The sequence below is a fragment of the Ascaphus truei genome, chromosome 7 (genome assembly GCF_040206685.1).
Source record: "Ascaphus truei isolate aAscTru1 chromosome 7, aAscTru1.hap1, whole genome shotgun sequence".
NCBI classification, from domain to species: Eukaryota; Metazoa; Chordata; class Amphibia; order Anura; family Ascaphidae; genus Ascaphus; species Ascaphus truei.
In genome coordinates this window covers 61,297,787-61,314,847 of record NC_134489.1, presented here as the reverse complement: position 1 = coordinate 61,314,847, position 17,061 = coordinate 61,297,787, and the positions used below count along the sequence as shown (strand labels likewise).

The following is a 17,061-nucleotide window of genomic DNA, read 5'->3' as shown; positions in this document are numbered from 1 at the left end:
GCTTTCCATCGTAAGAATCCCTCCAAGCCATATCATGGACGCCCGGAGGTCGCCCCTGAAGGGGGGGTACTGTAAGAGTCTGGGAGTCACGCCGCCCTCGGCGTGCTCCTCACTCACCTGCAGCTCTGACGGGTCCCCCCGTGGCACGCAGGCAGCCTCTCTCCGGAACGCCGATCACAGCTCCACGTGGGCGCGCGCGCACACGCCAAGACTCCTCTTCTACTCTTGGGCCGGCGGCTACGCTCGGTCACGCGCCCGCAAGCACAGCTACACAGAGGCGCGGCCACACGGAGCCGCACCAACCCCTTAAAGGCACAGCACCTCAAACCATTGCTGCAATCAAATGCAGTCTGACTACTGGGCTTTATGGCTCCTCCCCTGGGACTCATGCTGGACCTATCCCTGCCGTAGCCTGGCCCTTCCACACACCCCCACCTTGCTGCGCTGCCATTGGACCCTCTCTCCTATATATACCTTACAGTGTCACTGACTCGTTGGCTGAGCATAGAACCAGTTGTTCTCATCACTCTCTGCCTCCCTAGTCCTGTCTTGTTTTGCAATCTTCCTCGTGTACCGAACCGGCTTCCGCTACGTCTACCCGCACCTCTGGCATCCCGAACTCGGCATACGGCAACACGACTCTCCGCACTTCTGGCATCCCGATCCTGGCAAACGGTAAACGATTACGTCCTTCTCTCTAACCCCGGACTTGGCAAACAGCACCCTCTACCATCCGTACCTCTCCTGCCCCGATCCGGACTCCCAGACCACTCTACTCTCAAGACGTGTCCTCGTGGCTGTGAGTGGCGTTATATCCTATCCCACCTCAGCACCGCGGTCCCGTCTCGTTTGTGGTGAGCACGCCCTGACATGGTGGCCCTGATCGCGGCGCCGCTCTAGCCAAGCCACGGCGCAACAGGGCGCCGTGGCGCACAGTTTGGGAACTACTGCTCTAACCTCTTCTTTTGGCCTTCAACAGTGGACTGTAGCCAGCACCCACAAGGATGGCCACTACCTAGACCTGGTTTTCACTAAAAACTTTTCTCTCTCTGATTTCTCCATTTCCCCTTTTCCTCTCTCTGACCATCACCTCATCTCATTCTCTCTCTCTCGCTTCTTCTCTTCTCCACCTCCATCTACCACTCAGTTCTGCAGAAACCTGTGCTCTATTAAACTACCAGCCTTTGAGTCCAATTTACGCTGCACCCTCTCCTCTCTCAGTTCTGCTACACACCCTGACAACCTGGTCAGGAACTACAACTCTGCCTTATCCTCCTCTCTTGATCTACATGCCCCGCTTTCTCTCTGCCGTCCTCGCCCTTCTAACCCCAGACCCTGACTAAATTCCCATACGCGCATGCTACATTCCTCCAGTCATTCCTCTGAACGCCTCTGGAGGAAATCTCACACTCTCGCAGACTTCCTTCACTACAAATTTATGCTATTCTGTTTCAACTCTGCCCTCTCTCAAGCTAAACAAACCTACTTTTTTTCACTAATCAACACGCACAGGTCTAACCCACGCCAACTCTTCTGTCTTTGACCCTCTACTCAAACCACACTCAGCAACCTCTTCTTCTTCCATTTCTCCTCAGGTCTTGGCTGACTATTTGAAGGAAAAGGTGGAATCCATATGTCAGAACATCCCTTCTGTTTCCTCCTCCCATCCTACACCGCTTCCTAACTCTACTCCTGCCTTCCTTGACTCTTTTTCCACTGTCTCAGAGGAGGATGTGTCACTGTTGATCTCCTCCTCACCCTCTACCACGTGTCCTCTTGACCCCATTCCCTCCCATCTCCTAAAACACCTTGGTCCTCCTATAATCCCTATGCTCACACACATTTTTAACGCCTCCCTCTACTCTGGTACCTTTCCATCCCCCTTCAAGCATGCAACAGTTATACCATTACTCAAAAACAGCAAGCTTGACCCTAACTGTCTTTCTAACTATCGACCTGTCTCCCTCCTGCCTTTTGCCTCTAAACTACTTGAACGTCTTGTATTCTCTCGCTTGCTCCATTTTCTCACCACCTATTCTCTCCTAGATCCTCTACAATCTGGCTTCCGCACTGCTCACTCCACTGAAACAGCCCTCACTAAAATAACTGATGACCTCCATGCTGCCAAAGACAGAGGTCATTACACACTGCTCATATTACTCGACCTCTCTGCAGCATTTGACACTGTGGACCACCCTCTTCTCCTTCACATTCTCCATACTTATGGTATTCGGAACAAAGCTCTATCGTGGATCTCCTCTTACCTCTCCTATCGTACTTTCAGTGTCTCTTCTGCTAACACCTCCTCCTCTATCGATCTCTCTGTGGGGGTACCTCATGGCTCTGTCCTGGGACCTCTTCTCTTTTCTCTGTACACACTCTCTCTAGGTGACCTAATAACATCTCTTGGGTTTAAATATCACCACTATGCTGACAACACACAAATTTAGTATTCAACCCCCGACCTTACACCTGAATGTCTCTTTGCGATATCATCCTGGATGGCCCTCCGCCGCCTTAAACTTAACATGGCAAAAACAGAGCTCCTCATACTTCCCCCCCCAAACCTGGCCCTACTACCTCCTTCCACATTACTGTTGGAAGTACGATCATTCACCCAGTAGCCCAAGCACGCTGCCTAGGGGTCACACTGGACACCTTTCTCACATTCGCCCCTCACATTCAAAACATATCTAAAACGTGTTGCTTTTTTGTCCGCAATATCACAAAGATACGCCCTTTTCTCTGTTGCTCGACTGCTAAAACGCTGACTCAGGCCCTCATTCTCTCCCGTCTTGATTACTGTAACCTCCTGCTGTCCGGCCTTCCTGCCTCTCACCTGTCTCCCCTACAATCTATCCTTAACGCTGCTGCCAGAATCGCTCTACTTTTTCCTAAATCTGTCTCCGCTTCTCCCCTCCTGAAATCCCTCTCCTGGCTTCCGATAAAATCCTGCACCTCGCACTCAATTCTCCTTCTCACTTTTAAAGCTTTACACTCTTCTGCCCCTCCTTACACCTCAGCCCTAATTTCTCACTATGCACCATCCCGATTCTTGCTTTCTTCTCAAGGATGTCTTCTTTCTACCCCCTTGGTATCTAAAGCCCTCTCCCACCTTAAACCTTTTTCACAGACTGCCTCTCATCTCTGGAATGTCCTTCCCCTCAATACACGACTAGCACCCTCTCTATCCACCTTTAAGACCCACCTTAAGACACACTTACTTAAAGAAGCATATGAATAACACTGTGGATAATACTGGACACGATACATAAAGCTTGGCCCCCTTACCAGAATTCCCTCCTACTGTCTCTGTACGTTCTCCCTACCTACCAATTAGACTGTAAGCTCCTCGGAGCAGTGACTCCTCTTCCTTAATGTTACTTTTATGTCTGAAGCACTTATTCCCATGACCTGTTATTTATATTATTTGTTATTTATATGATTACCACGTGTATTACTACTGTGAAGCGCTATGTACATTAATGGCGCTATATAAATAAAGACATTTATTTATAAAATATTTTACCAGGAAGTAATACATTGAGAGTTACCTCTCGTTTTCAAGTATGTCCTGGGCATAGAGTAAAACAAATAATACATGGTTACAAGTACAGTTACATAAATGAACAGGGTATACATTATATACAAGACATACATACATACATCTCATAGTACCTGACACCCACCACTTATAGGTTACTTTTTCTCCCACCGTTACATGTTCATTCAGTGTTCGTCTTTCCCCGCTTGGCCAAGAGCAGACATGATCAAAACCAAGGACTATAGAGGTAGTGGTCAGGCCGGAGATACCATTCAGCTTGAAGCATTTAGAAATAATTCATGACTCATTATGATGTCACACATTCATACTGGATTTCGGCGTCCCGTATTGTAAAACCTTAAATGTGGCGACCCTACTTTAGGTACACCTACAGAGTGAGCCATAGAGGTAGAGGAGGAGTTGACAAAAGAGACACTGAAGGAGCAGTGAGAGAGGTAAACGCCAAGAGAGGGTGGTAAACAGTACCAAAAGCAGAGCAGATGTCCAGAACAATCACAATGGAATAGTATCCTTGAGATTCGTCAATATGAAGACAATTAGCTACTTTAGCGAGTGCGGTTTCAGTAGAAGTGCTAATAAAGAAATACAAAATGGCAACCTCATAAGACGATTATTTCAGGACCTAGTAAGCATGTTTGTAAGTGGTACTATTTGTGCACCATAAAATCATGTTCTGGGTTATGATCTGAGAAGCCTTTTTGGCCTGAGATCAGCAGGCTTTTTTTGTCTCAGATTTACAAAGCTCACTTTAATACAAAGCAAGATCGTATATGGGTGTTATGTAATAAAGAAGCATACCATTCCGCTTCAATAATGGCTCTCTGGTGAGTTATATCAAACACTAAGATGGCCATTTCAACCAGACCTTCCAGCAAATTGCCATTTATTCAACCAATAACTTCAAACTCCTAAACCTAGGCCTGTTACAACATACCAGGCACTGCTGGGATCCCCATCCCCATGGGAACAGTGAATATAAAATGGCGGAAGGAGTAACCCCCTCCATAACCACCTCTGCCAGCACAATTTACCCCGCCTCCTCATCTTTCCCAATTCACTACATAAGGGTAGAACCCACAAGGCAACATAATGCGGGGGGGGGGGGGTGCAGGCCATCCCGTCCTGTATATCAAAATCAGAAAGCTTGCGTGGCCTGTTGATAATTATAATACACTTTAATATTAGATTATGTTTTACGTAGCCAACGCAGTGGTCGTGGTTTCATATTTTGTCAGAGCTCTGCCACCATCTCCCCCCCGGCACAATGGCACAGCCCGCCTCGGTCCCGCCCTCCGGTTGGATGACGTTGAGTGACGCGCCCTAGCCTCGCTCTCTCTTTATTTTCCCCTCCCACAGCCGTGCAGTACAGGGGGTGTTCTCGGCTGGTTTTTCCCGTTATTACCGCCTGTCTCTGGTCTGTTTCCTGCCTGGCTTAAGTTCGGTAAGAGGTCAGGTTACCGGGAAGTAGGAGAGGGGCACGGGGGTTGAGGACCGGAGGCAGCCGGCGCCGTGTGGCGTCTCTGCTTTTGACTCAATAATCGAGGCAGGCTTTTTGTAGGCCGCAGCGGCGGGTAGGCCTCAATCCGCTGGGGGTGTTACCTTGTGCATTTGGGCTCTGGATGAATACATAGTGTAAGTGACCGGTTGCTGCCAGTCCCTTTTTTTTTTCTCTCGTCGGCGAGTCCTTTCTTTGTCCCCTCGGGTGTTGGCTGCCCACCCCTAATTCCTGCACTGTGTCATCTGGGCTTTGAAAGGAAGCTGTATGTGTTTCTGAAATCAGCTGGGAGAGGGTTACCCCGTGTATCAGCCAAGGGGGGTATTTCTATCCACTGGTCTCGTGGCTATAGTACCGGAGAAGTGTATGTATATGTGTGTATATGTATTTGTTGTGTGCTGGTTTTATAGATCTATCGGAATTTCCCACATTTTAGTTATAACTGCCAGAGTTCATGTTTCAGTCTTGTAAAACCAGTACGTTAACCCCCTTTCATGCATTAGACATAATTTATTGTCTTTGGCCTGCTTGTGCATTGCTGGAGCTCACGATTTGACTGACTTAATTGCAGGTGTATCTGTGACATCCTGTGTATGTGATTCTATTTTCAGTGGTTCTGCTATTATGTGGTCTCTTTCCATGTTGCTTGGCTGCATGCTTCCCTCAAGGCCATAGTCCAAGCCCTTTTTTTTTTCTTTATTACTTGGAATGCTATCGTGGCTGCCATCCAATGCTTGATTAACAAATGCTGGGGAGTAACTTTCTAGGGTGAAACAGTAGAGTAGGCTCGTATCTATCACAATACATGTAATTTGACACTTAACACAATGAATGTCAGGCCACGCTTATAGTGCCGGCGATGCGACATCGCCCGAAAACAAATGCATTGCCGCAGCGTGTTCTTGTAAATGCATTGTCGCCGTTGCAGAAACTGGTAGCCGGCAGAATTTGATTTTTCATGGGCTGTTACCTCACTTGATGGCCCTTGAACCAATCAAATGGCCGGAAAACTGCGACTCCACCGCCCGGTGAAATATAACTTTCGGCGACGGGTGCTGTTGCCATCGACGGCACTATAGGCACGGCCTAAGAAGTGCCCACTTAATATAACACACTAAAACACACCCCTACAAATCATCCTCAAACATTTTCTTTCCATGCTTCTCCTCCTTGCTTCTGGGGATATCTCTCTCAAACCTAGTTCCTGCCTTATTTCTACATGCTCTTGTCCTTGCCTGCCAAATGCAACTTCTACTCCTGGCTTAAGCGCGCGGCGCTCGTGCACACATGATCAGCCGCGATCGGCGCTTAGGTAAACAAAAAACCTATATTCACCCGTGTGCTCAACTACCCGCAATGCTCCCCCGCGCGTGTGTACAAACAGGACATCCGGTGCTCATGCATGGAGCGCTCCAAGCATGAGCGCGCTCAGCGCCAGCGGGAACTTAGCCTTATGGTGGCCTTTCTCCCTCACTCCGTGCCCTGATGGCAGGGGTGGAGGCGTGGGGCTCCTGCTCTCTATCTGCCATTACCGAACCCTTCCTACTCCTCCCTCTCTTGCTTTTTTTTTCTCCTTTGAGGCTCACTGTCCAGATCTTCTCTCCCTGTTGCGGTCATCTATCGCCCACCTACCGCTACTCATCCCCCTTCTGCCTTTTCTCTCTCACTTTGAATCCTGACTATCTTTCTCTCCTCACTCTCCTGTTCTTTTCTTTGGGGACTTCAACTGCCACATTGATGACCCCTCTATCCCTTTTGGCTTCCTACGTTCTCTCTAACCTTCTTTTGGCCTTCAACAGTGGACTGCCCTTTTCACTTAGCTTTTCTCTCTGATTTCCCCCTTTCCTCTCTGACCGTCACCATCTAATTTTCTCTCTCTTCTCCCCTACTCCATCTCCGTATACCCCTTGTTTCTGCAGAACCTGCCAGCCTTTGATTCCACTTTACGCTCCTCCCTCTCCTCTCAATTCTGCTACAGACCCCGATAACCTGGTCAGGAACTACAACTCTGCCTTATCCTCCCCTTTTGATCTACATGCCCTGCTTTCTCTCTGCTGTCCTCGCCCTTCTAACCCCAGATCCTAGCTAAATTCCCACACGTGCATGCTGCGTTCCTCTGGAAGAAATCTCACACTCGCAGACTTCCTTCACTACAAATTTATGCTCTCCTTTTTCAACTCTGCCCCCTCTCGGGCTAAACAAACCTACGTTTCTTCACTAATCAACACGCACAAGTCTAACCCACGCCAACTCTTCTGTCTGACTCTCTACTCAAACCACCCTCGGCTGCCTCTTCTTCCATCTCACCTCAGGACTTGGCTGACTATTTTAAGGAAAAGGTGGAATCCATGTCAGAACATCCCCTCTGTTTCCTCTCCCCATCCTACACGGCTTCCTAAGGCCTCGGACATTGTCAAAAAGACCGTGCTGAGGGGAAACATTATCCCTATCAGAGTGGCTTTAGACGGCGCATGCGGAGGCGTGTGGAAATGCAGGAGACGGGCAAGTTTAAATTTTGCTGCGCAGTGCCGGTCACGTGACTGCCAGAAGCCAATGGCAGTCCGTGACGTGGCGTCCTAGCCCCGGCTCCCACCCGGCACACAAGTGCGCTCGCTGACGCTCATTCAGGGACACGAAGAATCTCCTGCTTGAGCAGGAGAGCATGAGCGTCAGCGCTGTCCAGCGCTCTTCACTACACTATGTCTCAGGCTTTGCTCTCCTCCTGCCTTCCTTGACTCTTTTTCCACTGTCCATGGGGAGGATGTGTCACTGCTGATCTCCTCTTTTCCCTCTACCACTTGCCCTCTTTACCCCATTCCCTCCCATCTCCTAAAACCTCTTGCTCACATTTAACTCCTCCTCTACTCTGGTACATTTCCCGCCTCCTTCAAACATGCTACAGTTATACCATTGCTCAAAAACGGCAAGCTTGACCCTACCTGTCTTTCTAACTATCGACCTGTCTCCCTCCTGCCTTTTGCCTCAACTCCTTGAATGTCTTGAATTCTCTCGCTTGCTCCACTTTCTCAACACCTTTTCCCTCCTAGACCCTCTACAAATCCGGCTTCTGCACAGCTCACTCCACGGAAACAGCCCTCACTAAAATAACTACTGACCTCCATGCTGCCAAAGACAGGTCATTACACTCTGCTCATACTACTTGACCTCTCTGCAGCCTTTGAAACAGTGGACCACCCTCTTCTCCTTCACATTCTCCATACTCTTGGTATTCGTAACAAAGCTCTATCCTGGATCTCGTCTTACCGTTCCCATCGTATTTTCAGTCTCTCTTCGGCTAACACATCCTCTATCTCTGTGGGGATACCTCAGAGCTACTGGGACCTCTTCTCTTTTCTCTGTACACACTCTCTCTAGGTGACCTAATCGTATCTCTTGGGTTTAAATATTACGTCTATGCTGAGGACACACATTTACTTTGCAACCCCTGAACTTACACCTGCTGTACAGACCAAAGTTTCTGAATGTCTCTCTGCTATATCATCCTGGATGGCCCTCTGCCGCCTTAAATTTAACATGGCAAAAACAGAGCTCCTCATACTTCCTCCCAAACCTGGCCCTACTATCTTCTTCCACATTACTGTTGGGATCATTCACCCAGTAGCCCAAGCACGCTGCGTTGGGGTCACACTCGACTCCTCTCTCACTTTCTAAATGAATCTAAAACCTGTTGCTTTTCCCCCCGCAATATCACAAAGATACGCCCTTTCCTCTGCTGCTTGACTGCTAAAACTGATACGGGCCCTAATTCTCTCCCGTCTCGATTATGGTAACCTCTTACTGTCCGGCCTTCCTGTGTCCCCTACAATCTATCCTAAACACTGCTGCCAGAATCACTCTACTCTTTCCTAAATCTTTCAGCGTCTCTCCTGCTGAAATCCCTCTCCAGGCTTCCGATCAAATGCCACATCTTGCACTCAATTCTCCTCACTTTTAAGGCTATACACTCTTCTGCCCCTCCCTACATCTCAGACCTAATTTCTCGCTATGCACCATCCCGACTCTTGCGTTCTGCTCAAGGATGCCTTCTCTCTACCGCCTTTGTATCTAAAGCCCTCTCCCGCCTTAAACCTTTCTCACTGACTGCCCCACACCTCTGGAATGCCCTTCCCCTCAGTACCCGACTAGCACCCTCTCTATCCACCTTTAAGACCCACCTTAAGACACACTTGCTTAAAGAAGCATGAGTAGCAGGTTGGCTAATACTATACACGATACACCAAGCTTGGCCCCTGCAGATTCACTTATCAGAACTCCCTCCTACTGTCTCTGTACGTTCTTCCTACCTACCAATTAGATTGTAAACTCTTCGAACCACGGAATCCTCTTTCTAAATGTTTTCCTAAATGTTTTATGTCTAAAGCACTTATTCCCATGATCTGGTATTTGTTATTTATGATTGTCACGTGTTACTACTGTAAAGCGCTATATACATTAATGGTGCTATATAAATAAAGACATATATACAATATATGATATGGTGACATCTGCATAGGCCAGATTGGAGATAGATATATTTCATTCATTCTCCCCTGGACTACCCAAGGGCTGCAGTCAATAAACTGTTCAAAACCAATTTGAGGAAATTGTCAGTAGTTTAGCTGCAACAGTTATTCTGGTACTTTTTCTTTGGAAGTGGGTTTTTATATAGAGTGTTCTTAAAACAGTTTTGAGGTTGGATAGTCATAATGAGTAATGTTGACACCCCTATAATTGTGATTCATAACGTGGCTCCTACGACATCATAACTCCAGTAACTGGGTGAGGAATGGGATGCATTGGGCAGTGCCCTTTCTTCCCATGGTGACTGCCTTGTATAATTCTACAAAAGTTAGATTGACTGGGCACTTTAAGTCCTGTTTTTTTTTTTTTTTTTTTTTTTTGCTACTATTAAATGTGTGGAAAGATATCCAACTATTTTCCCTCAATGAGACTTTTAACAAATACTGTATCAATACTCGTTTTGATGCCAGAGTGCTTTCCCAAAACACTGACATTGCTACAATGTGTTTTGACTGTAAAATGAATTAATAGACTGTAGATTACTTTTTGTAACCTAAATCACTATCATTGGCTAGGTGTTGGTGTGCTGTACATTTCTTAGAATCCACAGCAGTAATTTTACCTTGAGATTAATTTACAGGTGTTCAGAATAGAGCTGAACTATAATTGGTAATATTATATTGGCCTGTGCGCTCTCGTAACAAGAAATCATTTGTTTTTACAGGGCATCTTTTTTATGAGTAATCAAAAGCAACAAAAGCCAACGCTATCTGGCCAGCGTTTTAAAACCCGAAAAAGAGGTAAGAGTTACTTGTTTCTTTTCCCAGCCAACAAGAAGCAGACGTTTAGTGTGGCAATATAACACTCAAATATTTTGGACTCCTATGAATTGTTGTGTTTTTTTTTTTGTTTTTTTTCCACTTCCAAATTTAACTTGACACAGGACGGTCAGTGGCATTTAGCTATACTGTAAACAGTGTCCTTAAAATCTAGCATAAACATTGGTTGAACTTGATTTGACAGGTCTGTTTGATTTTCTTTAATTTTTCAACCATCTACTATAACTATATAAAACCTTGGTTGAACCCTATGAAAGCTGATATAATCGGAACGGTGTAGGAAAGATTTATGCAAATAGGCTTTAAACCTGGAATTTTTTTTTTTTTTTTCCATGTGTGCAAGTCAAAACTTTTTATGAGTTTATGGAAAGGAGATAATGCAGGTCATGGCGTAAGCAGCTGTTAGTGGTTTTTTTGTAGAAATATTGAATGTTGTCCCCACTGCACTTTCTTGCATGCCTGGGCATCTGTCCCAATTTAAGTGCTGTTTCTTTTTTCGTGTGTTATAAAAAAAATTGTACCTTAGTCGCAGCAAATATAACATGCTCAAGGTCACCTGGAGGTGATATTGCCACTACACAACGTTGGAAATAATTTTACCGCTGAACTATACCGCTTAAATAATTTTACCACTTAACTGTCATCTATATCAGCTGTGCAAATAAGGAATAGCCAATAATTGCTGATGCCTATTAACTCCTTTTCACCGTCGGCAACCAAGGTCAACTATGTTATCTGAGCTTTCATTGACTCAAGCTATCGGTTCTTCTGCTGGGTTTGAACTGAATACCACACAAACTGACCCAAATTGGCCTTGAAAGAGCAATAACATTCGGCAAACTTAAAACTGGTCGTTCATATTGAGTTGTCTGGTGGTTTTTATTTTTTTTCATTTCTGATCACCAATATGAACTACCTGTTTACGTTATAAACCCAGAATGAAGATAAGTATTTTTATTGCATCTTTTGTCTTTCGCGTTCTTTTGATGTGTAAATGGCAGACAGCAGTCAAAGTCAATTTTGCTTTCCTACAAAGCAAGTTTTGAGCAACGGATACCTCCATAATTGAGAGAATTGCTGTTTTTTATGGTGCACTCAAGCTTTGCATAGCCTCTGAAGTCAGGGCCTTGGTGTGTTAGCAGATATCAAGATAATGCAGATTACTTCATGCAGAGCAGCTGAAGCATTTTGATGCCTAGTTTTTGAGCAGGCTTAGCTCCCCTAGGTACTGCTTAACTTATTTATACAAGGCACATAGTTAAGCTGTGTGCTGTCCTAAAACTGTTAGTTATATTGTCCAGTCTTCAAATTATTGTGCTAGATATTTGAACTGTTTTGGCTCATCCCTGTCCTCTAAATTAACTTTCTTGCTTTTATCTGAATTAATTTGACGTTTGTTCTTTTAAATAGATGAAAAGGAGAGGTTTGACCCTACTCAATTTCAAGACTGTATTATTCAAGGCTTAAATGAAACTGGCAACGATTTGGAAGCAGTAGCAAAGTTTCTTGATGCTTCTGGAGCAAAGCTCGACTATCGCCGCTATGCAGAAACCCTTTTTGACATCCTGGTGGCCGGTGGAATGCTGGGTATGCAGGTTTTATGCGAAAACATTTATTTCATGTGTTCGTCCTCCCTTTTTTTTTTTTGTCAAAACTTCTTCATCAAAGTAAGGTTTCTTAACCTGCATCATCGTCATTCTTACATTTCCATACTTCATTTAGATAACCCCAGTGCAAATGTGTTCTGTTAATGTACAAATGCATACATGATTAATTGTTCAACTGCAGTTGTGCTGGTGGTGGAGCCTATTGCACTAACTACAATTGACATTAGATTGATATAGAAGTATAATTTATTTTTTTATTAATAGCCCCAGGTGGAACTCTGGCCGATGACGTGATCCGTACAGATGTCTGTGTTTTCAAGGCACAGGAAGATCTAGAGACCATGCAGGCATTTGCCAGTGTAAGTGGCTAGTTATTATTATTATTTATTTTTTTTTTTGCAGCTTGATTTGTCCTGCCTTTTGAGTCTTCACATTCTAGAAGTGCTAATTGATCTTATTTTTGTGTAGGTTTTTAACAAGCTAATCCGACGTTACAAGTACCTGGAGAAAGGCTTTGAAGAAGAAGTAAAAAAGGTATTTATTTACCCGATTCTTTTTACTTTCAGTTTGTTTAAATGTCAGGATTATATTTTTGCTATGGTATATGGTTATTCTTGACATCTTTGGAAAACTAGTAGAACATTGACCGTTTCGTCTCCAAAAACCAGGGCTATATTATTGTTGCAATGGCAAAGCATTCAGTATTTAACATTCTAAAAATATTCCTCTTCCAGCTGTTGCTGTTTCTGAAAGGTTTTTCAGAGTCTGAGAGAAATAAACTGGCCATGCTAACTGGTATTCTTCTAGCCAACGGGAATCTCTCGGCATCGATTCTCAACAGTCTGTATAATGAAAACTTGGTCAAAGAGGGTAAGTAACTCTTGCTTTAAAGGTTTCTAAAAGTAGATCCTAAATCAGTTTAAAGGTGACCTATTTCTTGGAAAGGTTTATGGTGACTGTGTACTGGATCCTATGGTCTGTTTGCCAACTGCATAGTAAATAAATAACCGCTTTTTGTATGGGCATCTTGTACTTGAGATTTCATGACACTACTGCATTGTAAGATCTTCAGCTTATAGTAAAAGGCATGTTTACAATTCATTAATATATACTAGTGACTATGCTCATGGTCACAGAAGCCTGGATGATAACTCTTTAATGTGTAACAGCCAGTATGATTGGCATAAAATTATAGTGTGTGTCTGCAACTTTTCACCATAGAACAACATTTGCTATAAGTATCACTGATTTTGAACATTTTGTTTCCTACAGGTGTTTCGGCGGCGTTTGCAGTAAAACTATTTAAATCATGGATCAATGAAAAAGATATCAATGCAGTTGCTGGTAGCCTTCGTAAAGTGAATATGGACAATAGACTAATGGTAATTGTGTAAACTTTTAAATCAAATGACATGGTGGGCTCAAAATAATTGTTTATCTTGAAAACTGGACCTGTATTCAAATACCTTTTTAATTGTGATGGAAAACTAATGTTTCATTGGAGCTACTTGAAGTCAATTCTTGCGACTGGTCTGGACTGGGGATACAGGGCCCTGTTGGTGAACCACTGGTCTAAAAGAATCCATATTGTGCTACACTAGCCTGCAACATACTTCTATGGGTTTTTGCACACCTACTTGATACTAATAGTAACCCACCTTTTCTTTCTAGGAACTGTTCCCTGCTAACAAGCAAAGTGTGGAACACTTCACAAAATACTTCACTGATGCAGGATTAAAAGAACTCTCGGAGTATGTGCGGAACCAGCAAACCATTGGGGCCCGTAAGGAACTTCTAAAGGAACTTCAAGAAATGATGGCACATGGGGAGCCCCTTAAGGAGGTGAGTATCTGGGATTTCTGTTTTTACTGTGCACCCCTTGGCGTGACTTGTGTACCTTAGAATAGAACTCCAAATTTGTAATGGCTTTTACTTTCAGATAAGTATGTATGTGAAGGAGGAAATGAAAAAAAGCAACATCTCTGAACAGACCGTGATTGGTATCTTGTGGTCCAGTGTGATGAGCTGTGTGGAATGGAACAAAAAGGAGGAGCTGGTTACAGAGCAAGCCATCAAACACTTGAAGGTAATGGCTACAAGTAGCAACCTATGGTAAAGTCACCAGTGGATCACATGTTTTTACTGACTACGGTGACACTGGTGATCTGCATTTGTAAGGGTGATTTTTTTTCTTTTTCCCAGCTTTAAATTCCTAGTCACTTGTTCATTAGCTTGTCACGTCTGTAATGTTCATACATTGTAACACTGAGGCTGGGAAGAGCCCTTTTATTGTTTGGCCAAGTTCTTGGCTGTTTGAAGAAACAATATTTATGTTTTATGACTTCTGTTTTCTTCCCCTTAGCAATACAGCCCTCTAATGGCTGCCTTTACTACTCAAGGTCAGTCAGAACTGACTTTGCTGTTGAAAATTCAGGAGTACTGTTATGACAACATTCACTTCATGAAATCCTTCCAGAAAATCGTGGTGCTTTTTTATAAAGGTAAGCGATTTATCTTCACACCTATGACCTGTTGTTTTGTTTTTTTATTATTATTATTATTATTATTATTATTATTATTAACCCCTTGGCATTGATGGGGTTTAGTAGTACACCTTCGTCGCTAACTGAAACTGATTGTTAGGGTAGTGGTTGGTAGTATACTTTATATTGTAGTATACAAACTAAAAACCTTAACATGTCAATGCAGGGACCAAAACATTACAAATGATTCTTTTGTTCATTAATAGATATCTGCAGTATTAAACCAGTTCACTGGAGTGCCGTTTTTCCTCTAAGTAGCTTTTTCATTGAAATTGACAGCGGTTTCCCAATGTTTATGGATCAGGACAAATCTACCATATGTTTTCACTTGCCCTTCCTTATAAATTTGAAGCTCCTTTGGGACAGGGCTCTCCTTGCCTACTATAACAATGTATGTTAATGTTTAATTGTTTTTTTTTTTTTGTCCTCCAATCCTATGTGAAAAATATGTTGGTGTGTTATGATCTAATAACACCCACTTGAGCTTTGAAGCATTTGTTGTTGGGATTATGGCTGGATCCAGGTAGTATAGCCTATTGTAGTAATGTTTATTTATTCCCCTTTCTGCAGCTGAAGTTCTGAGTGAAGAGCCTATTCTGAAGTGGTACAAAGATGCGCATGTCGCCAAAGGAAAGAGTGTGTTCCTGGAGCAAATGAAAAAATTTGTTGAGTGGCTGAAGAACGCAGAAGAAGGTATAGTCTTTAATGCAGTAGGATTTGGTACGCTTGCGTCAAGTGCTGGTTTGTGCTTCCCCTTCTGATGGGGTGGGGCCAGAGCCTCTCTAGCAGTGCACCAATTGTATCTAGTAACTGCCCAGTCACATAATATTGCTGGACTAAATTGCCCACAATGCTGTGTAACTAGAGTGTATATACTGTATACATATACATACTGTCATACATATATATATATATTTTTTTTTTTTTTTACGGCAGCTTGACCTGCAGTTTGAATCATGTAGTACTTGATGTTTTGGCTACTGTAGGGAGAGGCTCTGTTACACTTAATTAGCTGTGCTGTTTGAATAGGCAGATTTGGTGTTTCATTTGAATCAATACAAATTTTATTTTTATTTTTTGTAGAGTCGGAGTCTGAAACAGAAGAGGCTGATTGAATTGTCATGGTGTTGTCAGTAAGCAAACACAGGAGCTGTAGATAAACTGTCATATCCTTATGTGTCCTTGTTCTTTCATCCTACCTCCTGTATCAAGTATGATATAAGGGCTTTCATCATTTCTTATTTTTCCCACTCCCCCTGCCACACTGGTGGTCAAAACATCTAGTTTTAAAACCATGTTTTAAGTAGCAATCGGAAGTCTAGATTTATATCCTTAGTTGCATTAGTTTTTTTTTTTTTTTTCTGTTACCCTCTACCTCCTGTATTTTTTACTGTAATGTAATTTAAGGCCTCTCAACATGAACAATTCATTTTATCCCTTGGTTTTCTATTAAAAAAAAAAAATTTAAAATCATTATGATTTGGTATATTTCTATTGAAATTCTATTTGCAAATTAAACAAGTATCCGACGTTGAATGCAGTGGTTTTTTATTTTATTTTTTAATATGGTTGGTTTTTGCCTTTTCACCTCCTGTTTGCACGAGTCTCACAATGTTTTCCGTCTCTTGCCAACTGGCTTTTTGTATGAGTCTTATTTTGCGCAAATGAAACTGAATTCCATCACATTAACTAACAAAGGTATAATCCTGACGCAAGACTGCAGCTCAACCTAATTGATATTATCAAGGTTGACCAGACTACCAGGGATTGTACAATTGCATACAAAACACAGGTGTTTAATAAAACCGTTTATGTAGCTGGAGCTAATACCAAGACACTGTACAACAGGCACAAACTTATTTCACCGAAATACAGGGGGGAAACTCCTAGGTGGCTTGTGCTGCCGACATGAGCATACTTTTTGTTTTTTTGTTTTTTGTGATCTTCTTGGATCCTTACCTGGAAAGTCATACTTGAGGTACAGGTCCACACAAGCCTCAATGACACTCACTGTAATTACTGTGGTCTGTAACAGTTGCTGGCAAAACAACTGTGTGGCAGCAGTGGGAAACAATACCTATGATCTGGGAACCAGTCTGAGAGCGTGGTTGATTTACTCTGGACACATGAGTAACGGTTTGCTGTGGACCTGGAAACCTAGCGATGACCGTATTTTGGGCATCATACCCTATTCTGGCTTAGACCTCTGGATGCTGGCCCAGGAAACGTACGTCATGTACGTCATATACATGTATGAACACTTTACACAGGCAACTGAGTCCTCCTCACATAGGCCATCTTTCTATGCGAGCCCAGTCATCACATCATGATGTTATCTATCATAGCTCTTAAATCAATCTTTTCATCCATGGGCAGTTCTACAAAACATTTTATTTGTACATGGGTGGCACAGGGGTGACCATGATTACTGGATCCTTCATTATTCTAAGGCTAAGGCCCCGCTGCCTCAGACCACACGCCCGCACAGCAG

General features: G+C 43.6%; 1 protein-coding gene across 1 annotated transcript; it reads left to right on the top strand.

The window, feature by feature from the left end:
- Window positions 1–4,849: 4,849 nt before the first annotated feature.
- Window positions 4,850–16,106, top strand: BZW1 (basic leucine zipper and W2 domains 1). The gene is made up of 12 exons (XM_075608684.1): window positions 4,850–5,006; window positions 10,306–10,381; window positions 11,831–12,007; window positions 12,292–12,386; window positions 12,496–12,561; window positions 12,762–12,897; window positions 13,300–13,409; window positions 13,699–13,869; window positions 13,967–14,113; window positions 14,390–14,528; window positions 15,141–15,263; window positions 15,654–16,106. The coding sequence occupies exons 2-12, from the start codon at window positions 10,318–10,320 to the stop codon at window positions 15,683–15,685; spliced, it is 1,260 nt and encodes a 419-aa protein (XP_075464799.1). The 5' UTR covers window positions 4,850–5,006; window positions 10,306–10,317; the 3' UTR covers window positions 15,686–16,106.
- The last annotated feature ends 955 nt before the right edge of the window (window positions 16,107–17,061 follow it).

What these genes read in the sequence shown, in the direction of transcription:
- BZW1 (XM_075608684.1), top strand. Translation starts at nt 10,318, where the DNA reads ATGAGTAATCAAAAGCAACAAAAGCCAACGCTATCTGGCCAGCGTTTT. An exon ending in TTGAAGAAGAAGTAAAAAAG is followed by an intron (nt 12,562 to 12,761) that starts GTATTTATTTAC and finishes TTCCTCTTCCAG; the next exon opens with CTGTTGCTGTTTCTGAAAGG. An exon ending in GCTGAAGAACGCAGAAGAAG is followed by an intron (nt 15,264 to 15,653) that starts GTATAGTCTTTA and finishes TATTTTTTGTAG; the next exon opens with AGTCGGAGTCTGAAACAGAA.